This window comes from Cololabis saira, chromosome 9, assembly GCF_033807715.1.
Source record: "Cololabis saira isolate AMF1-May2022 chromosome 9, fColSai1.1, whole genome shotgun sequence".
Taxonomy (NCBI): domain Eukaryota; kingdom Metazoa; phylum Chordata; class Actinopteri; order Beloniformes; family Belonidae; genus Cololabis; species Cololabis saira.
In genome coordinates this window covers 11,471,206-11,492,277 of record NC_084595.1, presented here as the reverse complement: position 1 = coordinate 11,492,277, position 21,072 = coordinate 11,471,206, and the positions used below count along the sequence as shown (strand labels likewise).

The following is a 21,072-nucleotide window of genomic DNA, read 5'->3' as shown; positions in this document are numbered from 1 at the left end:
GTGCAAATTCGGGTTATTGCTAATATTCGGGTTTTAAAAGGGTTATTGATGCATGTAAACGTAGTCCATGATAAGGAGTGTGAACTCTTGTTAGGGATCACCACCAAGATAGGACGTCGAGGGTTGGTTCAGTCAGAGTCTGCACCAAATCTAATAAAGCGAAGGCTGTGCAGCAGTTCTGCCAAGGAAACACAACAGGAATACTGTCTAGAAGTGCAGAGGCAGTCCTGCTGCCAGAGGTATTTCAGCCAGGGCTGGAAGTGGGCTGGAGCAGCCTGGAAGTGTTTAGTTAAAGGTCCCCAGACTGAATGCTGCCCAGGTGAGAGAGGACAGACCAGTCAGAGTAGAAAACAAGAAAATACACCTGCTGACACTAGCCATCATTTTAAACAACACGTTTTCTGTTTATTACTGTTTTAAATCAGTTGTAATTTGTATCTGAATTGTCGGTGTGCGTCTATTAATCTTTTATCATATGTATTTAACATAAGAACCAGCTTCTCTGGCTTCTGGTTCTGTGGGACTTTTCAGGCATATTTTTTTCACATTAACTTCCAAACATTGTTTCTAATGAGCACAATGAGTTACAGGAGTTTGTTCGCACTCTCTGGACCTCGATAGACGACTGGGTCAAAAATGTGTTAAACCATCATAAGAGCAACAACAGTTTTCAGCCAACTCGACCGCAACTTGGACCGCAAATTTTGATGAACACAAAATAGTACTATAATAAAAATAGTGTAAGCGTAAGTGTAAGTGTAAGCTCTTCATTTATTATTGCCTTAAAGTTATATGAACATCAAATGCAAGCATTGATATGTTAATGTGCCCTCATGCATATATTCTATAGATGTCAGCATTATCAAAGCCTATTGGCCAGACTTTAAATGGCTTTCTTTGACCATTTCTTGGATATATCTGAAACATATTGTTGCTGTTACTGGCATTTGATTTTAAAAGACAAGAAAAAGTTATCTAGTTTCCTATGCTAGGAATCATCATGTCTGTCTTAAGCGTTCAAACATCGATGATCCATCAGACCAACAAATATGATCTTGATTTACTATTTCTTCAAATTTTTCCCAGACTCTACTTTTTCGATCTGTGTATTTTTTGGTTTTAAATCTCCCCGTCTTCAACTTTTCCCTGACCGTCTCCATCACCTGCCTTGCGTCACGCACGCCCACGCCCCTGTGGAAAGCTCGTGCTGCATCCCTGTGCTGATCAGCCAATGATGTCTTAGTATTTATGACTTTATATGCTATAAAATTGTATTGTTTTTTTAAATATTAATTTTAAATGCAATATCTATATTAACCAGCCCGACTTGGATATCACTATGCATATTTTCGTCTGAAAGTGTCTGAAACACAAACATAACAGTACAATTTGTTTGAGTATTAAAAAAAATTAATGACAAGAACAGATTATAGATTATAAATAATCCAAAACTCATAAACAAGTACACCGTTTAGGCTGTCCCGGAAACTGCATTAAACCCCTATTTAATTCAACCCAAAAATAAGTGGGTGGAAAAAATATCTCATTGTAAACGTAAATGGGTAAGTTTCCATCATAGCTGTTCATGAGTCTTTTTCTCTTTCATTTGTTTGGGAAAAGTAACATAATTCATTATTTTGATATCATCTTTAACAAAAGATAGCGTTTTACTCAGCTTGCAAAGACATCTGAATAAATCAGATATGATCCGTAAACATGGAAGTTGATTTCATGAATGATTTCAAACTCAGCTCTCCAGTGTAAGGATCATGGCAACCCTGGGAACCCGGCACGACAACAGATGATCATGTCTGCCATGGCGAAGTCACCTGAGCACCAGCAGGGCCCGCCGTGCCTGGCACCCTCCAACTCCGGGCGCAGGAAGGAGACGCCAACGCCTGAGGGTGAGTCACGGAGGATTTTTAAACTGATTTACCTTTAATTTTTCCCAATGGATTATTAAATGCGGGCTTTCAACTTCATACTACACACACACACACACACACACACACACACACACACACACCTACAAACACACACACACACACACACACATGATCTGACTTTTGAAGGATAACCTGTGAAGCTTTCACTATTGTTTTTTTACACACCTTTCAGAGAGAAGGAGGGTCACTTTTGAAAGTAAGTCATCCAACGTTATGGTTTCTGCAGTGTGATCTCTTATCTCACTTCTCCTTTTGGCTTTTTCACATCCTAGACAGGCCAGATTTTAAAAGCCCTGCACTATTTGAAATGTCAAATCCCGGCATGTGTGTCAGGTGAGGTTGAAAACGCTTCAGTGCAAAGCTTTAGAAATCTGAAGCATTCAGTCTGTGGTTGCTGATGCTCAAGTCAATCTGATTTGCAGATCTCTGCTCTGTTCTTTGACCCCCCCCACAACACAACCTGGACTTTGCATCATACACAGAGATGCGCCGTATGATAAACTCTGCAATGCACCAATCCTCTGAATCAACACTCTCATCTAAAGGTTTTATCCAGTCATCTAGTTTTTCCTCTCATGTGAGTCAAGGTTACATCGATAAAACTTAGAGCAGCAGATCCCATCCTAATCACATGCCACCGATGTGGATTTTTATGTATACATTTGGAAATTACTAATACAGCAAGACAAGGATACATGGAAAGCACTGTGTTGAGGTTCACATTTGTTGCCTTTAGTCTCTAATAAACCAATACCACACAGACTAAACTGTGCAAACTTCAGGGATTCTCAGTAGAACTGTGCTTACCATGCAAAAGGTCAGTAAATTAAAAAGTCTTTGTGATTCTTCCATTGGTCTACTTGAGTTTGTTTGTTGAGATGTGTTGAGACGGATCCCCACCTCCTCTCACACTCCTGTTGGGGAGTGCAGAGCAGAGACAACAGAAGATTTTGGAAGACGGGACCCAAAAGCAGGACAGACAGACTGAAGGTTGGGGGACGGGGGTATCCCAGGACGAGGGGTAGCCAGAGTTGTGGTACATGGCCAGCGGGCCATCAGTGAGAGCAGACAGAGGTTAAAACCCAGGTTACGGGTAAGTTAGCAGTCACCAGAAGTTGGTCAGCGTACACTACCAGAAGTCAGCAGATGAACGGCCGCTGACTGAAGGCCGCCAGGATCTTTTATGCACTGTAGGGTAATGATAAGATGAGAAGCAGGTGCACCAGGTCCTGCCTCCTGAGAAAGATCTAAACAAAAAACCCAGAGCGAGCGAAAGGGACCAAAAAGACCAAGCTGGGAGGAAAATCCTAACACAGAATAATCTCTCACTCCTAGGGTTGCCACCTTTCAGAAATAGAAATAAGGGATGCCCCGATTTCAGCAGCGCAGGAGCCAAAAAAAAGCCCCAAAACTTCTAAACTGCATAAAAATGTGTTTATTTTATATGAAAAAACAAAATGCTTTGATTTAAAGTTTAAAGTGCTATAGCATTGAACTTGCATGACTATATAGACAGCCAACCCTATAGCAACTGAAATATCCTCCTATGCTATGTATGTCCACATCAGCCAAGATGTAGAATATGGCCTACAGGTGAAGAATATGGTGTAAAAGTTAATTTATTTCAATAATTCAACTAGAATATGGTGTAAAATTGTATTTATTTCAGTAATTTAACTAGAATATGGTGTAAAAGTTAATTTATTTCAATAATTCAACTAGAATATGGTGTAAAATTGTATTTATTTCAGTAATTTAACTAGAATATGGTGTAAAAGTTAATTTATTTCAATAATTCAACTAGAATATGTTGTAAAAGTGAACTAATTTCAATAATTCAACTACAATATGGTGTAAAAGTTAATTTATTTCAATAATTCAACTAGAATTTGGTGTAAAAGTTAATTTATTTCAATAATTCAACTTAAAAGGTGAAACTAATATATTACCTAGTCTTATTACATGCAAAGCAAGAAATGTTAAACCTTTATTTGTTATAATTTTGATGATGGAATTGTTTATTGATTTCATAAAATATTTTCTAATTTATTTTTTATTTGGGGTTTTCATAAACTGTGAGCCATAATCACCAAAATCATAACAAATAAAGGCTTGAAATATCTCACTTTGCATGTAGTGGGAAATAATATATTTGTTTCACCTTTAGTTAAATTTACTACGAATGACGTTTTGCAATATATTCAAATTTTTCGACCTTCACCTGTATATTATGACATCAATAAATAAGAGCATATAACATATAAAGATATGGGCACAAACGCAGCAGGTCCTGTTGTCCCGCCACAAAGATTTTGCTGGCCTTAATGTTTCCTGCGTTTTATTTTGTTCATTATTGTTAAATTTAGTGTTGATGTGTGTGTGACAGACGTGTGTATGGGGCGTTAATGAAAATACGGGACAAATCGCGTCCCGTATTAGTTCAATACGGGACGCAACATTTTTTTCTCAAATAAAGGACAATTCCGTATTTTACGGGACGGGTGGCAACCCTACTCACTCCACTATGTCAGATGTGCAGCTTTTATTTTATGGAAAGATTTTAACAATTAAGGGACTGCTCTTTCAGGCAGGTGAAAATACATACTGATGTAGTACTACAGACTCGATAAATTAGGATTATATTTATCTGAAATGGTCAAAATAGACCTTAAAATTTCATATTGTTGAATTTGTGACAGACACTTTATACTAGATGTGGACGAGAGAGACTTCCTACTGACTGGCTAATGCCTTTAACATGCAGAAGTAGTTGGAAAGCAGCAACGGGATTGATAAATTGTCTTAAGAGTTTACATGCATATGCATTTTGATCAGCATCGTGCAGTCTGACAGTTCCTTTTGAAACATCCATCCATTTTCTGAACCCACGTCATCCTGTGCAGGGTCGCAAACCTATCCCAGAAGTCATGGGGCAAGAGGTGAGATCCACCCTGAACAGGTCTTCAGTTCGCCACAGGGCTTCTTTTGAAATATGTTTTTATATTTTTCACCAAATTGTTTTCTTAATGTTGTAGCATGATCCACTGAGGCTTTCAGCTGTTGAATGAAAGTGACAAATTGAGAAATGCTGGAGCTGCCTGCACTTACTGTGTTCCCTGACTGTATTCAGAGTACAGCCGTCGCTTGAAGGACAGTCAGAGAGACCGGGAGAGGGAGCGAGAGAGGGTGATGCACCACAACACCCCTCACCGCTTCACAGTGGGACTCAACATGAGAGCTGCCAAATGTACCGTGTGCCTGGATACCGTTCACTTTGGTCGCCAAGCAGCTACCTGTCTGGGTGAGTCCCATTTTTTAAAATTTTTTTAAGTTTTCCTCAGACATCCATTCATATCAGACACGACACTCAAAGGACTTTCACCTTCCTTTATGTCGGACTTCACACAATCAACGCACTTTAAAATACAGAGGACCGTCGCTATGGAACAATTTACCTTCATCACTAAAATCAATATCTTCACTGGCTTTTTTCAAAAAACACTTGAAAAAATCATTCTTTAGTTAAGATCAGAAACACATCTGAAGTTGTTAAATTGTACTTTTTTTCATGCAATTATCCTACATTTTCTTCATTTTTTTCCCCATCTTTCAATAATTCCGTAGTGTTTTTCTTTTTCATGTTAAATTGTCTCTTTCTGTCTTGTATTATCTATTTCTATATTGTGTTTTTGCTTTTGCTGTTGTTATTGTTGTTTATGTTTGTTTTATAAAGGGGAGGCATTTTCATAAGCCTTTTTGGCTTCCACCTCTCCTGCACATTGCTTCATTTGACCTTTGTTTTTTACTGTTATGTTTTATGTGCAAAATTAACTAAAACTAAACTAAAACTAAACGTTCATGTCCAGTAGGCCAGATTCACCTCAGTGATCCAACTGGTAATAACTGATGATGTTTTACCCTCCTAAATCAGAAAATGCTGGGAAAGTATGGAAAATAGGAAAAAAAAACCCCAGATATGTCAGTTTACTTTTCATGAGTTCCTCATCAACTTCATTTCATTTATTATAAATCTTTCATTTTTGGCATTTTAAGCCTGCAACATGTTCTAAAATACAAGGCAGCACGGTGGCTTAGTGGTTAGCACTGTTGCATCTGTTGCTAAACCCGGTGTATTCACACTGCTTAATGTAGTGTGCATTAATATGCATTGTCCCGTCTAAATAAACTTTGAAACTCAAACAATAATAATAATAATAAAAACAAGGGCACTTTGCTAGTAAGGATGGGAAAGATGTGTTGCCAGCTGATGATTATAATGATGACACAAAAGCAGTATTCATGAAGTATTCATGAAGAGCAGAGACGGGCAGTCTCCCCTTTGTCAACAAATATAGAAGAAAGTTATTGAAATCTTTCAAAACAAAGGATTGAAAGAGAAAGTGTAATATCACACAACAATAGAATAAATCTGTCCTGACCCGTCCCCAGCAGGGACTGGGGGAAACTGGGGGAAACGCTCTGAACAACTGAACTGTAGCGCTCATACAAGTATTTACAGGAAGAATGGGACAAAATAACACCTGGAAATCATTTATAGAGTCCAACGTTTTACTATCTTAATTATTTTGAGACGTGTTTTAAGGTTGTTGTTTTTTTCATTGTTTTTTTCTTTTTATCTGTTTTTTTCTTTTTATCTGTTTCTTTTTATCTGTTTTATCTAATCCAATATTCAGTCTCATTATTTTCAGATTTGTGGTTGTACTTCTTTGCCCTGTGAGTGAAATTTTGATTTGTTTCTCTCACATTAAAAGTTGTAACATAAACGACATGTGATAAATAACAACTGATGAGCTGAACAAGAACACACATAAGACTGTTCATTGACCATCGCAGTCAGTTCTCATCTGATCAAACTAAATTCCCGATGCGTTAGTACAGACTGCTCACGTACCATAAAAAGATAACGATAACAGTTTTATTTCTTACACATATCCTCTAGGCTCTTCCTCATAGTATTTGCTGTGGTCTCGTTTTTCCTTTACAACTGATGGTGACACCAAAGGCCAGAAGATAGATTTATTTATTGTACCTTGGGTAAATTTGGTTCACAGTGAGTGCCTCCCCATACAATTCAAAACCATACACTCAACAACACAGGATAAGATAAAATGACAACAGTGCTTTGGCTAAAAGAACAAAGAAAAAGAAGAACGGCCCAAAGATAAGAATCAAAATATGGTAGGTTAAAACATCAGTAGATAAAAAACACTAAAATATTCAAACCAAGCCAAAGGATAAAAAATGTGCCTTTTCATAAAAACAAGATAAAGGAAACAATACAAAACATAAATACAAGGTTATGTTGCAGTTCCCTCACTTATTAATAGCACTGATGGCTGCTGGTACAAAGCTGTTTATGTAACGTTTGGTTTTACAAGCAGGTACCATGAACCTCCGACCTGAAGAGGCGCTAACAGTGTTATTATTCCTCAGAATGTCACGCTTTGTGCCACCCAAAGTGCTCCCCCTGCCTCCCGGCGACGTGCGGCATGTCCAGCGACTGCTCCCTGCATCTCTCCGAGGGTCAGTGTCGGGACAAGGGGAGTTCTCCAGGTCAGCAGCTCAAGGAGGCCAGTGGACACATGCACCTGGAGGGCTGGATGAAGCTGCCCAGGTTAGCTGTGGACACACGGACACGTGGGGGTCTCATCACACTGTTCACAAGAGTCCTACGTTAGAAATCCCTGGGTTTTTTTTTTGGTATTTATTTATTTTGATTGATAACGGTTTTCAAAGTATCAGGACATTTTTTTAGAATTTAGAATGTAGAATGTATTAAAGGATAGCCCCTTGAGATCTAAGATCTCATTTTCAAGGGGGTCCCATGAAACATACAACATTACAATCCATCACATTACAGTACAGACATACATGACATAAAACAAACACAGACATCTTGCTCACCCCCTCCCACACACAACCCCTACCCACATAAGTCTAGTTACAAAGTAGACTAATTAAATAACCGAGACAATGAGATAAATATAACATAACAGAGAGAAAAGAAAAAATAAATAAATAAAATAAATAAAAATAAATAAATAGAAAAAAGGACACAAAAAATACATAAATAAATTAAAAACATAGGCAATTTGTTTTAAGATGAGAATATAATGCCAATTTAAAACAATGAAAAGAGGTAATAGAATGCAAAAAGAGGGGAAAATTATTCCAATCTGATGGAGCTTTAAAATAAAATGATCTTTTCCCAACCTCTTTTAAAATTTAGGAACAAAGAAAAAAGGAAAATTCATATGCCTGAGTGAGTTTCAAAGTTTATTTAGTAATGTTGTTTGTAATTAATCAGGTTATAAACTGGGTAAATATAATCTCAGATAGACAATGATACATGACATACAGTATTAAGTCGAGCGTCCCAGCTGGAACTTCAACGTCATCTTTACAGTGTTTTTCTTCAAACCAAATAGAAAATCAGTAAAAACGTCTCATATCGGCTGCCAGGCATGGTGGTAGAGAGGTGAGGACTTGGGCTTGCCCTGGTGTCACAGACAGCTCGCAGTCATCGAGTGAGTCAGTACCTCCCCACCCAGTATCCTCCAAAGTATTCTAGCCAAATGTCAGACCATCTGTCTGAGAGTTGAAGTCTGTCAGGAAATAGATCACCCAACAAGACAGCGTTCCCAAAGCACACAAGCAAATCTAGAGTGACCGTAAAAAGGGAAAAATCAGGGTGTCCAGACCTGAAGCTGACTGAAACGCTGCAGCAGCGTCTTAAGAGAGCGCGGCATGAATGAATGACTGTAAATCTCAACGAAATGAAACAACTTTGTGAAGAAGAGTTGACTCAAATGAATCTGCCACCATGAGTGAGACTGATAACGTGGAAAACTATTACTTGTTACTGCTGCTAAACCTGGTTCTTCAGGCTGCTGAATCAGGCCCTGTACTTTAATTTCCAATTAATCTTCTGCATTAGAGTCTTCTACCTGTTAGTTAAGTGGAACGGTCCGATACGTCATGCTTTATTGTTCATCCCAGGTTGTAATTTTGAATGCTGGGAGGAACAAAATTGTTGTATTGTGTCCTGATTGGTAAAATCTTAGAACTGAAAGGGAGTGTACCTCCTTATCACAAGACAGATAAAACTACACATTTTGTGCTGAAATAGTTTTAAGAAAAGATTTCTAGAGTTCGGAACTGAAATATTGTCTAGTGCAGTGTCTCTCAACCGATCTCTGGGGGGGGCGCGAAACTTTGTCTGCTTTGAGGATATGCAGTTGTAAAAATTATATTTGCACATGTTAAATAAATAAAAATCATAATAACACACCTAATGGAATACAGTAATCCAAGTCTGTATAAACCCACTTAGAAATATTTTGGTCATTTTAAAATACTAAGTTATTTATCAGGATAAAAACGTATTATTATATCATTATTCAACATTTAATCATACTACTACTCCGACAGGTTGTTAAAGGAAAAATGTAAAAAAAAAATTAGCTCTCATATTAAGAGACATTTTTCAGAAATATTTTTATGTCTATTTTTATATTTTTATGTATATTTTTATTTTTTATTTTTTTTATTTTTATGTCTATTTTTATATTTTTATGTATATTTTTATTTTATTTTTGTGCGTATTTTATACATTGGTGACACAAAATGAAGGTGAGAAAAACAAAGTAATATGTATACAGGGTAAACCAAAGAGAAATGTATCAAAAAAACATAATTAATGTTCATTTTTTCAATTAAAGATTTGTAACGAATAACTTTACTCTTTTGCTGCTAGTACGTACGGGTCGGGGGGCCCGGCTGGTCTTAGACACAAGTAGGGGGGGCTCCAAGTAAAAAAGGTTGGGAAACACTGGTCTAGTGGATAGTGATATATGTAACTTGTGTTTGCAGGAATGGAAAGCGAGGCCAAGGCTGGGAAAGAAAATACTTGGTTCTGGATGGGAGTAAAGTGTCCATCTTTGACATCGAGCCCAGAGAAGGTCACACTTCAGCCCGACTGGGTCGTTAATAGAAACTCAGAATAAATCTACCAGGGTTGTCATGTACCGCTCACTAGTTACGGATCTCTGTGTTTAGACTCAGTGAAGCCGCTGGAGGAGTTTGACCTGTGTCTCTCGGACGGAGAGGTGGTGGTTCACGGAGCAGTAGGGGCGTCCGAGCTGCCGAACACGGCCAAATCAGGTACAAACAAGTTTTATCGCTTTTTAAATGATGGACTTATTGACTATGTTTACATGCAGTCAAAATTCGGGTTATTGCTAATATTCCGGTTACTGAAACATTTGGAATATTCTGTTTACATGCGTGAGCAAACAGGGTTATCCCTGTATACATGGTAATTAATCATTTAGGATATCTGGATCAAACCAGCGACGCGCAGAGAACGTGATGGCGCAATTAGCGTAATTTCCGCTTCTTCTTCCAGTATCCAAATTCAAAACAAATGCTGCTTCACCCAACTTTTCGCTCACCTTCTTGTAAATCTCGCTATCCCCGTACTTTCTACCGTCTACAAATGCCAAAATGTTCATATCCTTCATTACATTTATGAAGTGATTAGTCTCCTCCTCACTCCAAAAGTGTGGCGTGGTCTTGCGTTTCTCCATATTTATAAGAACTTCCTGGACTCAAAGGACCAAGATTCTTTGCGAACAGAGCATGCGCAGAAAACAAATTCATGTTCCGTTTGATGGGGATATTCCGTTTGGCGTTTACATGACCCAATATTCGGGTTTTAAAAGGAGTAACCCAGGGGTCGTATTTGGGTTTTTAAAAACCTGAATATGAGCAATTATTCATGTAAACACCAATAACCCCTTTATTCAAAGGGGTTATTGGTGTTTACATGGCCGTGCAAATTCGGGTTATTGCCAATATTCGGGTTTTAAAAGGGTTATTGACTGCATGGAAATGCAGTCAATGTTGTCAGCTTATTAGAAGTGAACGTGGCTTGAATTTTGAAGACAAAGCTCACTTCATCTTTCCCGTTGGTCAGATGTTCCCTACGTCTTGAAACTAGAGTCCCGTTGTCACACTCCTTGCTGGCCTGGGCAGTCAATGTTCTTCATGGCCCCCAGTTTCCCAGACAAGCAGCGCTGGGTGGCCGTGATGGACTCTGTCGTGGCCGCGGGTCGGGCCGCCCGGGAGAAGGCGGAGGCTGATGCAGTGAGTATCTCTGAGCTGCTGAGGGGCAACTGGGGCTTTCTGGACCCTTAATCTCTTTTATAAGTGTGCTCCCTGTAGCACCCTATAATGTAATAATTTCCTGAAAATGTAATAATGCCTGAAAATTTAATAAAATTTGCACTTAACTCAATCGAAAATGTAATAAAACCCAATAATGTAATAACTTCACCAATAATGTAATAAAATATCCTGACTGATATTGTAATAACATTTTTACCAATAATGTAATACCTTATTACATTATTGGGAATTTATTACATTTTCAGGTGGGTCTTTTTTTCTTTTCCAAAACTGATAATGTAATACTTGACAAATAATGTAATATATATCTTCATTTTCAGTCCAGAGTTCTACATTTTGTGTTTTAAGAATCTAAGAATGTTATATACACTGGATTTGAAACACCAGACCATTGGGTTAAATTGCAGACTTTGAGTACCATGTAATAAATTCCCAATAACGTAATAAGGTATTACATTATCGGTAAAAATGTTATTACAATATCCGTCAGGATATTTTATTACATTATTGGTGAAGTTATTACATTATTGGGTTTTTATTACATTTTTTATTACATTTTCGTGCAAATTTGATTACATTTTCAGGAAATTATTACATTATAGGGTGCTACACTCCCTGTTGTGTCTGTGGCCATAAAAATAAAGTTCAAGCATCCGGGGTTGTTTGTGAGGAGAAGATTTACCCTTTTAAGTCACTTTTTAGACATAAGTTTTAGGCTTAACCTCAAGTTTCACCTGCATATGTCGTTAACTGTCCCTTTTCTTCTCTCTTTTTCTCCTCTCTTTGTCTCTCTCACCCCTGTTTGTTGCTTTTTCATCATTCCACACTGTATGTTCGGTATATGGGCACGTTTTGTTGATTTGCTCTGTTTTGTCATCTCCATTGGGTGTCACCGCACACATAGGCTGCTGTGTCCAAAAGACAAATGGTTCTGTCTCCTCTGGTCCAGGTAAAGAGTTACAAAGAAGTAAACAAACACATGCACACATGGAGTACACACACAGTGAAAAATCCTCAAGGCACACATAAGGTCATGTGTCTGTTCATTGTGCTGGTTGGTCATGCTCTCACCTCACCTGCTGCCACCGCTCCTCACTACTCCTCACTATCTTTTCCTACGTCCTCTGCAAACTCTGTGTTGATGGAACAGTTTGAATGATGCCAAAATATACACAGCAGAGTATAAAAGCACTTACCGAGGTGTCTGGCTGTCTTTGGGTGGATCCTCTGCAGCTTCCCTGTTTGGGGGACCAGGGATCAGCTCAAAGATCTGAACCTGCTCATGTACTCTGTGTTTTCCCCTGCTGTCCACCTGTAACCCCCCCAGACTTTGACTCAGACTTTGACTAAGCTGAACTGACCGACACACACTGGGTAGCTTATGTTTGGTTGAATTTATAATGTTCTAGAAATCTAGTTGGTTTATATTACCGTAAAACATCAGCTTATTTTTTGTCCGTAATTAGAGCTAAATGACTTCACGCTTGGTTCTTCTGTTCATCAACAAACTACATGTAGGTTAGACTGCCTCGTGCTTAGAAACTTAGATGATGGAATTCATCTCAATATATAAAAACAGTAAAAAAAAATGTCTTATAAAAGCTCATATGAGCTTCCCTCTGTAGCTATCATAGTTTCTTCCCTCTGAAGAAACTATGATAATACAACAGTGTCACTGACGTTACAAAAACTGCATACTGATACTAAGCATTCAGCAGTGTGCAGTGCAAACCTCTGGTGTCATTACAAAGGTCAAAAATAAACTGCAAAGCAAGTTAGCACGAAGTATCTTAATATTCCCAGGACATCAGTTTGAGCACAACATGAGAGTGAATGACGCCATGGCTGGATGATGGAAGTTAATAAATTTAACAGAAAATTAATTAACCTCCAGTGTTTATATTTCATTTCTCTTTTCTTGCCTATTGGTGGAACAATTATTAATCTGACATTGGTTTATTAAGCTGTTTAAATTGTAATTTTCACAAAGTTCATGCATGTTGAATATGTATTTATTTTCTTCGTTGGAATCTTGACATTTCAGAGATCTTTGTAAAAATCTGTGATCAAAAAGTAACTAACGGACGTCTCTGAAAAGGTACACTGCGTTAGGCCTCAAAAGCACATCCTTTGTTTCTTTTTGCCTACTGTTTTCATTATGGGTATTAAATGAGGAGTTGACTGAGTGTATATCAAATAGGAAAAGAGCTATGTGTCACATAGTTTCATTTAGTTTGTCAAGTGTCAGATTATGTTTGTGTTCATAGATGCAGTATCTGAAACAAACAGATATTCAAATTCCAAAGTACTTGATTCATCCCTAAAGGGACTTTAATTGTTGCAGCATTCATGATTCCAGCCTATTCAGAGATTCATTGTAGAGAAGGAAGTATGTCTGGTAGTGGTCTGTGAAGAGGATGCTCAGGGTTGTCCGTGGTCCGTATCAAATCCCAATACAAGTCCTGCTTAAAATCTAAAAGCAAGTTTGAGGTTTTGACAACTTCATCTAGTTTGCTCTGCACATGGCAGCTTCCTTCTGAGCAGTATGTGGCGCCGAGCCAGCGATGCACTCAGCTCACGTTACAGTCCGTGTGAACGAAGTCTGAAAAGATGTATTTTAAGGAACTGTTCAGTTTTTAAGGTACTGTGACATCACAGAGCCAGATGAGAGGAGAATCCTCCAGCCTCAAGTCTAACTTCAAGTCGTGTTGCCTCTGTTATACGACAGAAGGTACTGGAAAGATGTGTCACTGATTTCAAAGCAGACACATCTTGTGAAAGAGGACGATGCTTGTAGTTGAAAAGCTGAGTCCTCCCTCAAATCTGACTGCTGTGGGCAGAGTCGTACCATGTGGTGGTTGTTGTGTTTGTGGGATTTTGTCCAAAGCCTTTTAAAGGTGTGTCCCCGAGGAATCAGAATCAGAACAGACACAGCACATCGCCTTCAAAACACCACGGCATGTTGAGGGATGTTGCTAAAAAAGTAGGTAATATGAACTTTCTATAATAAATGGAAAAGGTTTGTAGTATTTAAGTGTTGTAGTGTCGCAGACACATGTTTTGTTAACAGTCTCAGGGGTTTAGTACAGTTGATCCAGAGTTTAGACTTCAGTTAGCCACCAGGACTTGCTTTATAATCAGGGATTGTATTTATGACTTATGAACAAACATTTATTAAATTTTTTGATTGGATGCTGTTGTCTCTAATTTGTAATAATGTAATTTCATAAATAGTTTTTCACTAGTACCAATAATCCGACCAGCGTGCATGAATAGCACACTTGTACCACGTTGAAACATTTGGAAACATATCGGGGTATAAAATAAGCAACTCCAGATTGGCGTTTATGTTCTTGAATGAAAATGAAAGAAACCTTTTTGGAGACAAAAAATGTGCAACTACATATTATGGTTTTACAATGTTGAGGATTAAAATGAGTCCCGATGTGACGCAAACAGTTTCTCTGCATTATGACCCCTTGGTGGACAGAGTGCGAGAGATGCTACGCCAATGGACTCAAATGCCTATAGCTATGATTGCCCGCAACAAAATGTTGTTTTATCAACATTTTTGTACATTTTTCAATTTGCCGAACACTTTTTTTCACAACATTAATGATTTGTGGAATCAGTTAATTTGGACCGATTAAAAGAAAAAAGCCAGACTACAACTAAGGTTATTGAATTTACCAGATGAAAGAGGAGTTTCAGCTGCTCAGTTTAAAATTGTATTACTGGGCTACGCAGCAGAGGTTAGTAATGTGTTGTTTTTACAGTACGTCCTCTTCCAGCTTGGATGACAGGGCAGAAAACAACACCAAGACTTCCTCTCCAGCTTTACTTCTACTCAACACGTTTTTACAAAGCTAATAAAACAGAAGAATCAGTTTCATCAAAATTCCATCTCAGTGTGGTTTCCTGCACATCTGCATTTTCAGACACACCAGTGTCATCAGCCCTATATGGGGAAATTACTGTTTAATACCTGGGAGAAGAGATGCTGGTTACAAGGAGAACATTTCAGATTTGTATGCAGAAGACAACTTGATGTCACATATTCAAGGAAACATTTATTTAAATACCTACAGTTATGGCATTTTATATTATCCCCACATGAACGGCTGTCCTTATCTCTGTTGTCTAAGCCCCATTTCAGATTGCTGGATAAACATGCGGATCAGGCGTGTCGCCTGACGTTTCACATTGACTGACGCGGGGTGGCGTGTGGAGCGAATAGCTCTCCTCCGAAGATTCACTTAATCACGGGTCAGGACTAATGTAAAGAGCACTAATGAGGGGGGGCGGGTCGTGGGAGGTATTTGTTGGTCACAAAACCTGAGTACAACCCACCAGGGGAGTTTGTTTTGGTTTTTTCTTCTAAATAACATCAGAAAACAGCTGATGAGAGTAACAGCAGCAGGGCGTCGCAGGTGTGGCCTGTAACTGGGGAGAAGATGACATTCTCCAGCTGCTCAGCCTCGGAGCCGAGGACGCCATAAACACTGCTCCATTGTTTGAACAAGTGGACACAAAAATGACAAATCGGGGCTTTGCAGGAAACAAAACCCGGCGGAAAACACTCATCCTGATGTTCATCCATCCTCATTATGGTAATTACACCTGTCTGAAGGCATATTTCATCCTGCAGATGTTGGGATAATACCTGCCTCTACATACCCACTCATCTTATGCTATCTTACGTTATTACGCAGATAACCCCTCCTAACTCACCTTCAGGCATGGGCTGACAAATAACACGCCTTGCTTTTAGTGGTGGGGGAAAAAATCGATATTGCAATATATTGTTGCGCTCTCTGTCGCAATAAATAATCAATAAACTGACGCCAAATATCGAAATTTTATTACAACACATAATGGATTTACGCTGTTGTCACCGCACTATTGTTCATGCACTTCAATTTGTCCAGCTGTACAGTGTTTACATTTACAAGCCTAGAAGGCAGTGAGGCTCTATACAAATGCACTTTCTTTGTACATTGTATGAAGTTTTGGCATTGAATAAATGCATAACTATAACATAACTACAGACGTTATCCTTTTTATGGGTATTTTTTTCTTTTTCAGTCTCATATATCGTGATATATCGTTGATGAAATTTCTTACAATATATCGAATATCGTAGATATCGTGTATCGTGATATTATCATTATCGTGGGCCACATATCGCCAGAGTATTTAATCGTGAGTTACCCGTATCGTCCCACCCCTACCTGCTTTTGTAGCACCCAACGCACGTTAAACACGTGTTCATCATCCCGCAATAATAGTGGGGTCTAATCTAACAATGCATTATGATTGAAAATTCAATTGATATCTCACATGAATGGGACCGGGATGGTGTCAATGTTTTATGACCTGTTAACATGTTTAAAAAAAGTCCTCGGCGTGGAGGACTGACATAAAGGAGGATATTCATGAAGCTGATTGGGAAATGGCTTGTTTCGGCTTGTGTCTCCCTCTTCCTATGGACATAAATATGTATGTAATTACTACATTTATTTTTGTTTATTTTATCTTCATATTACTCTTTTGCCAGTGTTCGTTTGAGTTGTCGTTAAGAGTCAAGTTAATACTGTTTAAACAACATTATTTCCCTTACAGTCAACAGTGACAAACAGTCCAGGTCTAAAGATCTAGTTGGTAGAGACTTAAGACAATAAGAAGACTTTAAATAAACAACAAAGATTTTACTTCATATCTCTTCCCACGTCTAATTTAAACTTAAACCAGCAGACTGACTTGTGACCTGGTCTCACCTTTGACCCCCTTGAACCCGCACCAGTCGTCCTGCTCTGCCCAGCTTCTTCCCCTGAGGTCACGCGTCTGGCCTGCAGCTCACGGCTCCTTTCTCTCTGCTTTTCAGAAGCTGCTTGGGAACTCTCTGCTGAAGCTGGAGGGAGACGACAGGCTGGACATTAACTGCACCCTTCCTCTCACAGATCAGGTAGCGCTCCAGAACACGTCCTGTTAGATCCTTTTAACTGGAGAATTTCAGCAGTGTTTGTAAATGCATCTTTAGCTTTGACGTATGGCCCTTTACAGAGAGTGGGAACTCAAGGTACTTCGTGTTTTCTCTATCAGTTTTACTTCATTAGTTTCCAATTTTATGTTGGTAAAAAATTTCACAAAAGCGTTGGGACAGCACAGTTCATCAGGCATGATGGATACCAAATACTATAGCTCGTCCCAGAAAACCTCACCAGGGTTAAAATTGTTTTTAATTTTTAATTTTAGTTTAGTTTTATTTCATTTTGACTTCTCCTTCAATTCAGTTAGTTTTAATTCATTTTTTAGTGTGGGTTTGCTAGTTTTTATATTTTCAAAAATTCTTAGTTTTAGTTTAGTTTTTATTAGTTTTAGTTTTGACGTCACGGACCGTGAGGCGTTACGGTGCCGTAGCTGCCAGTTGGAGATAAACGGCCAGAGCGGAATAAATTGATCATACCAAGAGGCTTATATTGACAGGGACGAAAACAGAGGAAATTATATCTATAATTTCAGTTTGTTTTAGTTAGTTTTCTAAACACGCAATATAGTTTCAGTTAGTTATCGTTTTTGTCTTTTAATTTTCGTTTTTATTTAGTTCAGTTAACGAAATTGTTTTTTCAATTTTAGTTTTCGTTATTTCGTTCGTTTTCGTGAACGATAATAACTCTGGTCCTCACCAGACCAAAAACCTGACCATAATGTACCAGTTTGATGGTCTTTGGTCTCGGTCCCTGAGCCCAGAGCATTGACACGAGACATGGTTGACTTAAGGCTTCTTTTTTGCACAGTTAAGTTTTAAGCGACGTTTTTGAATGTAGCTCTGTATTGTAGTGTTTAGTAGATGACTCCCATAGTGATCCTTATGTCAGCTATTAGTTCTTGATTGAGTGCAGAGTGAGGGATGAGAGATCTCAGGTGTCCAGTTTAGGTCTGTGTCCTTGCTCTGAAAATCCTCCAGATTTATTGCCTCCATTCATCAATAATGGACCTGAACCTGCTCTTCCAGCTCTTTTTGGACTAAAGGCAGCAGTAACGTCTGGAAAGGTCCATCAGTCCACAGAGGTGTCAAGTAACGAAGTACAAATACTTCGTTACCTTACTTAAGTAGAAATTTTGGTTATCTATACTTCACTGGACAACTTTTTACTTTTACTCCTTACATTTCCACGCAATTATCTGTACTTTTTACTCCTTACATTTTAAAAACAGCCTCGTTACTCTATTTCATTTCGGCCTTTAAAAAAAAAACCATCCAGTTAAATTGCTCCATCCGGATAGAGTGAATTTGGTTGTGGTTGTTTCAGATGTTCTTGTCCAGTTTTGTTCTTACATCCGTTCCCTCAGATTCCTGCAACTAAACTTGGATGTACATTCCAATAAAGGTTAGGATAAATGATAACATGCCTCTGAAGTTTGACTTTTTGCACCATTAAAATACTTATAGGCAACTAGTCATCATATCTTCTCAATAGTACACATATATGGTTCTTTAATATATTTGCATTATACTAAGATGCATTCATTTTCAATGGCTTTTGTCCTTAATGGCTTTTTTCCCCCTTACATTACTTTTACTTTTATACTTTAAGTAGTTTTGAAACCAGTACATTTACTTGAAGTATCAACTCAAGTTTTTTACTCAACTTCTACAGGAATATTTTTAAACTCTAGTATCTATACTTCTACCTGAGTAATGAATGTGAATACTTTTGACACCTCTGTCAGTCCATCACTATACCACATATAGACAAACAACCACAAACACTCCTAAAGACAATTCAGACTCACCGATTAACCTAACGTAGATGAATTTCAACTCTGGGAGGAGGCTGGAGCACCCGGAGAAAACCCACGCCAGCACAGAGGGAGCTCTGAAACCGTCCTGTCAAGATTCAACCAGCAACCGTCTAGTTGTCAGGCAACTATGACCCCCATGCTGGGTATCTCTTGAATGGCTTATTTATTTTCAATTTTTTTTTCTTCTAAGGAACATTGTTTTTGAACATTTCAAAGTTTTTCTCACACGTATGAACAAGCCTGAATTCATCTGCCTTTTCTTGTACTCAAAGACTCAGTTGATCCTGGTTTCAGACCAAATCATCATTACAATGAACTATTGGTTTTGATGTATTTATTTGTAGAGTTTCTACATTGTTTTTGGAATGTCAGAAATGAAGAAATGGATGTGTCTTATAAAACAAGGTTGATGAGACCAAGCATCGGTAACTTTGGTTCTTACTCTCTGCAAAGAAATCAAACTAAAAATCAAACTGAAATCATTAACTATTTAGATTATGAGAAGGTATGAATGAGAACGAAAGAACCAGTACACGGGGCTCTTTTACATTGTTCCTCTTGTTTGAAGTTATTTTCTCTTGCCTCGGTGCAGATTGTTCTGGTGGGATCTGAGGAGGGTCTGTACGCTCTGAACGTGATCAAGAACTCCCTGGCCCACGTCCCCGGCCTGGGATCAGTCTTTCAGATCCAGATCATCAAAGAGCTGGAGAAACTGCTGATGATTGTTGGTAAGAAGTCTTTTTTTTTTGTTTGTTTCTCTATAAAATAAATACATTTAAACGCCAACTGAGAGGTAGGATTTAAGTTCAGACTTTAACTGTTGTTAAAGAGAAGGTTTAAGTAGCGCAAATAATTTGTACAACTAAAGCACTATGATTATTATGTATAGACAAAACAAAAAAGATGATCCTCATTAGGTACCGTTCCAATGAATTTGATGAAACTTGCAGAAGTGTTAAGTAACAAAGTACAAATACTTCGTTAGAAATTTTAGTTATCTATACTTCACTGGAGTAATTATTTTTCAGATGACTTTTTACTTTTACTCCTTACATTTTCACGCAATTATCTGTACTTTTTACTCATTACATTTTAAAAACAGCCTTGTTACTCTATTTCATTTGGGCCTTTAAAAAAAAAACTATCCAGTTAAATTGCTCCATCCGGATAGAGTGAATTTGGTTGTGGTTGTTTCAGATGTTCTTGTCCAGTTTTGTTCTTACATCCGTTCCCTCAGATTCCTGCAACTAAACTTGGATGTACATTCCAATAAAGGTTAGGATAAATGATAACATGCCTCTGAAGTTTGACTTTTTGCACCATTACAATACTTATAGGCAACTAGTCATCATATCTGCTGCTCTCTGAAACACATGTTAATGCTCAATAGTACACATATATGGTTCTTTATTATATTTGTATTATACTAAGATACATTCATTTTCAATGGCTTTTGTCCTTAATGGCTTTTTCCCTCTTACATTACTTTTACTTTTATACTTTAAGTATAAAACTATTACTTGAGTAAAAAACTTGAGTTGATACTTCAACTTCTACAGGAGTATTTTTAAACTCTAGTATCTATACTTCTACCTGAGTAATGAATGTGAATACTTTTGACACCTCTGGAAACTTGTGACAGAAAACAGGACTAGTCCATCTGTCCCGGGGCCGTAGCTGCATGCTCACATCTGTGTGTGTGCTGCAGGGGACGAGAGAGCCTTGTGCCTGGTGGAGATTAAGAGAGTGAAGCAGTCTCTGGCCCAGTCCCACCTGCCCAGCCAGTCTGAGCTGGCTCCCCACATCTTTGAGACGGTTAAAGGCTGCCATCTGTTTGCCGCTGGAAGAGTACGTCCTCTCCTCTGAAATCTGAGCTACTATGACGCTGCTGCACACACACAACGTGGACACAAACAGATGTGTGTGTTCTCTTCACAGGTAGACAACGGCTCTTGTATATGCGCTGCGATGCCAAACAAAATCACCATTCTGCGATACAATGACAGTCTTAGCAAATACTGCATTCGTAAGGTGAGTAGGACCCTTGGAGCCACATCTACAATGAACTACTGCTACTAAATTATCTCATCTCTCGTATCCATACGTGGGT

The 21,072-nt window shown here is 38.3% G+C and overlaps 1 protein-coding gene across 1 annotated transcript in view; it reads left to right on the top strand.

Moving 5' to 3' along the window:
• LOC133451438 (citron Rho-interacting kinase) overlaps positions 1-21,072 on the top strand; it is a 76,023-nt gene that overhangs the window by 45,267 nt on the left and 9,684 nt on the right. Inside the window, exons 23-34 of the mRNA XM_061730487.1 lie at positions 1,752-1,904; positions 2,119-2,142; positions 5,077-5,247; positions 7,401-7,581; positions 9,840-9,928; positions 10,026-10,130; positions 10,945-11,114; positions 12,061-12,105; positions 17,041-17,121; positions 19,555-19,690; positions 20,671-20,810; positions 20,901-20,993. Coding sequence (XP_061586471.1) covers positions 1,752-1,904; positions 2,119-2,142; positions 5,077-5,247; positions 7,401-7,581; positions 9,840-9,928; positions 10,026-10,130; positions 10,945-11,114; positions 12,061-12,105; positions 17,041-17,121; positions 19,555-19,690; positions 20,671-20,810; positions 20,901-20,993 — 1,388 coding nt within the window. The remainder of the gene's footprint in view (positions 1-1,751; positions 1,905-2,118; positions 2,143-5,076; positions 5,248-7,400; positions 7,582-9,839; positions 9,929-10,025; positions 10,131-10,944; positions 11,115-12,060; positions 12,106-17,040; positions 17,122-19,554; positions 19,691-20,670; positions 20,811-20,900; positions 20,994-21,072) is intronic.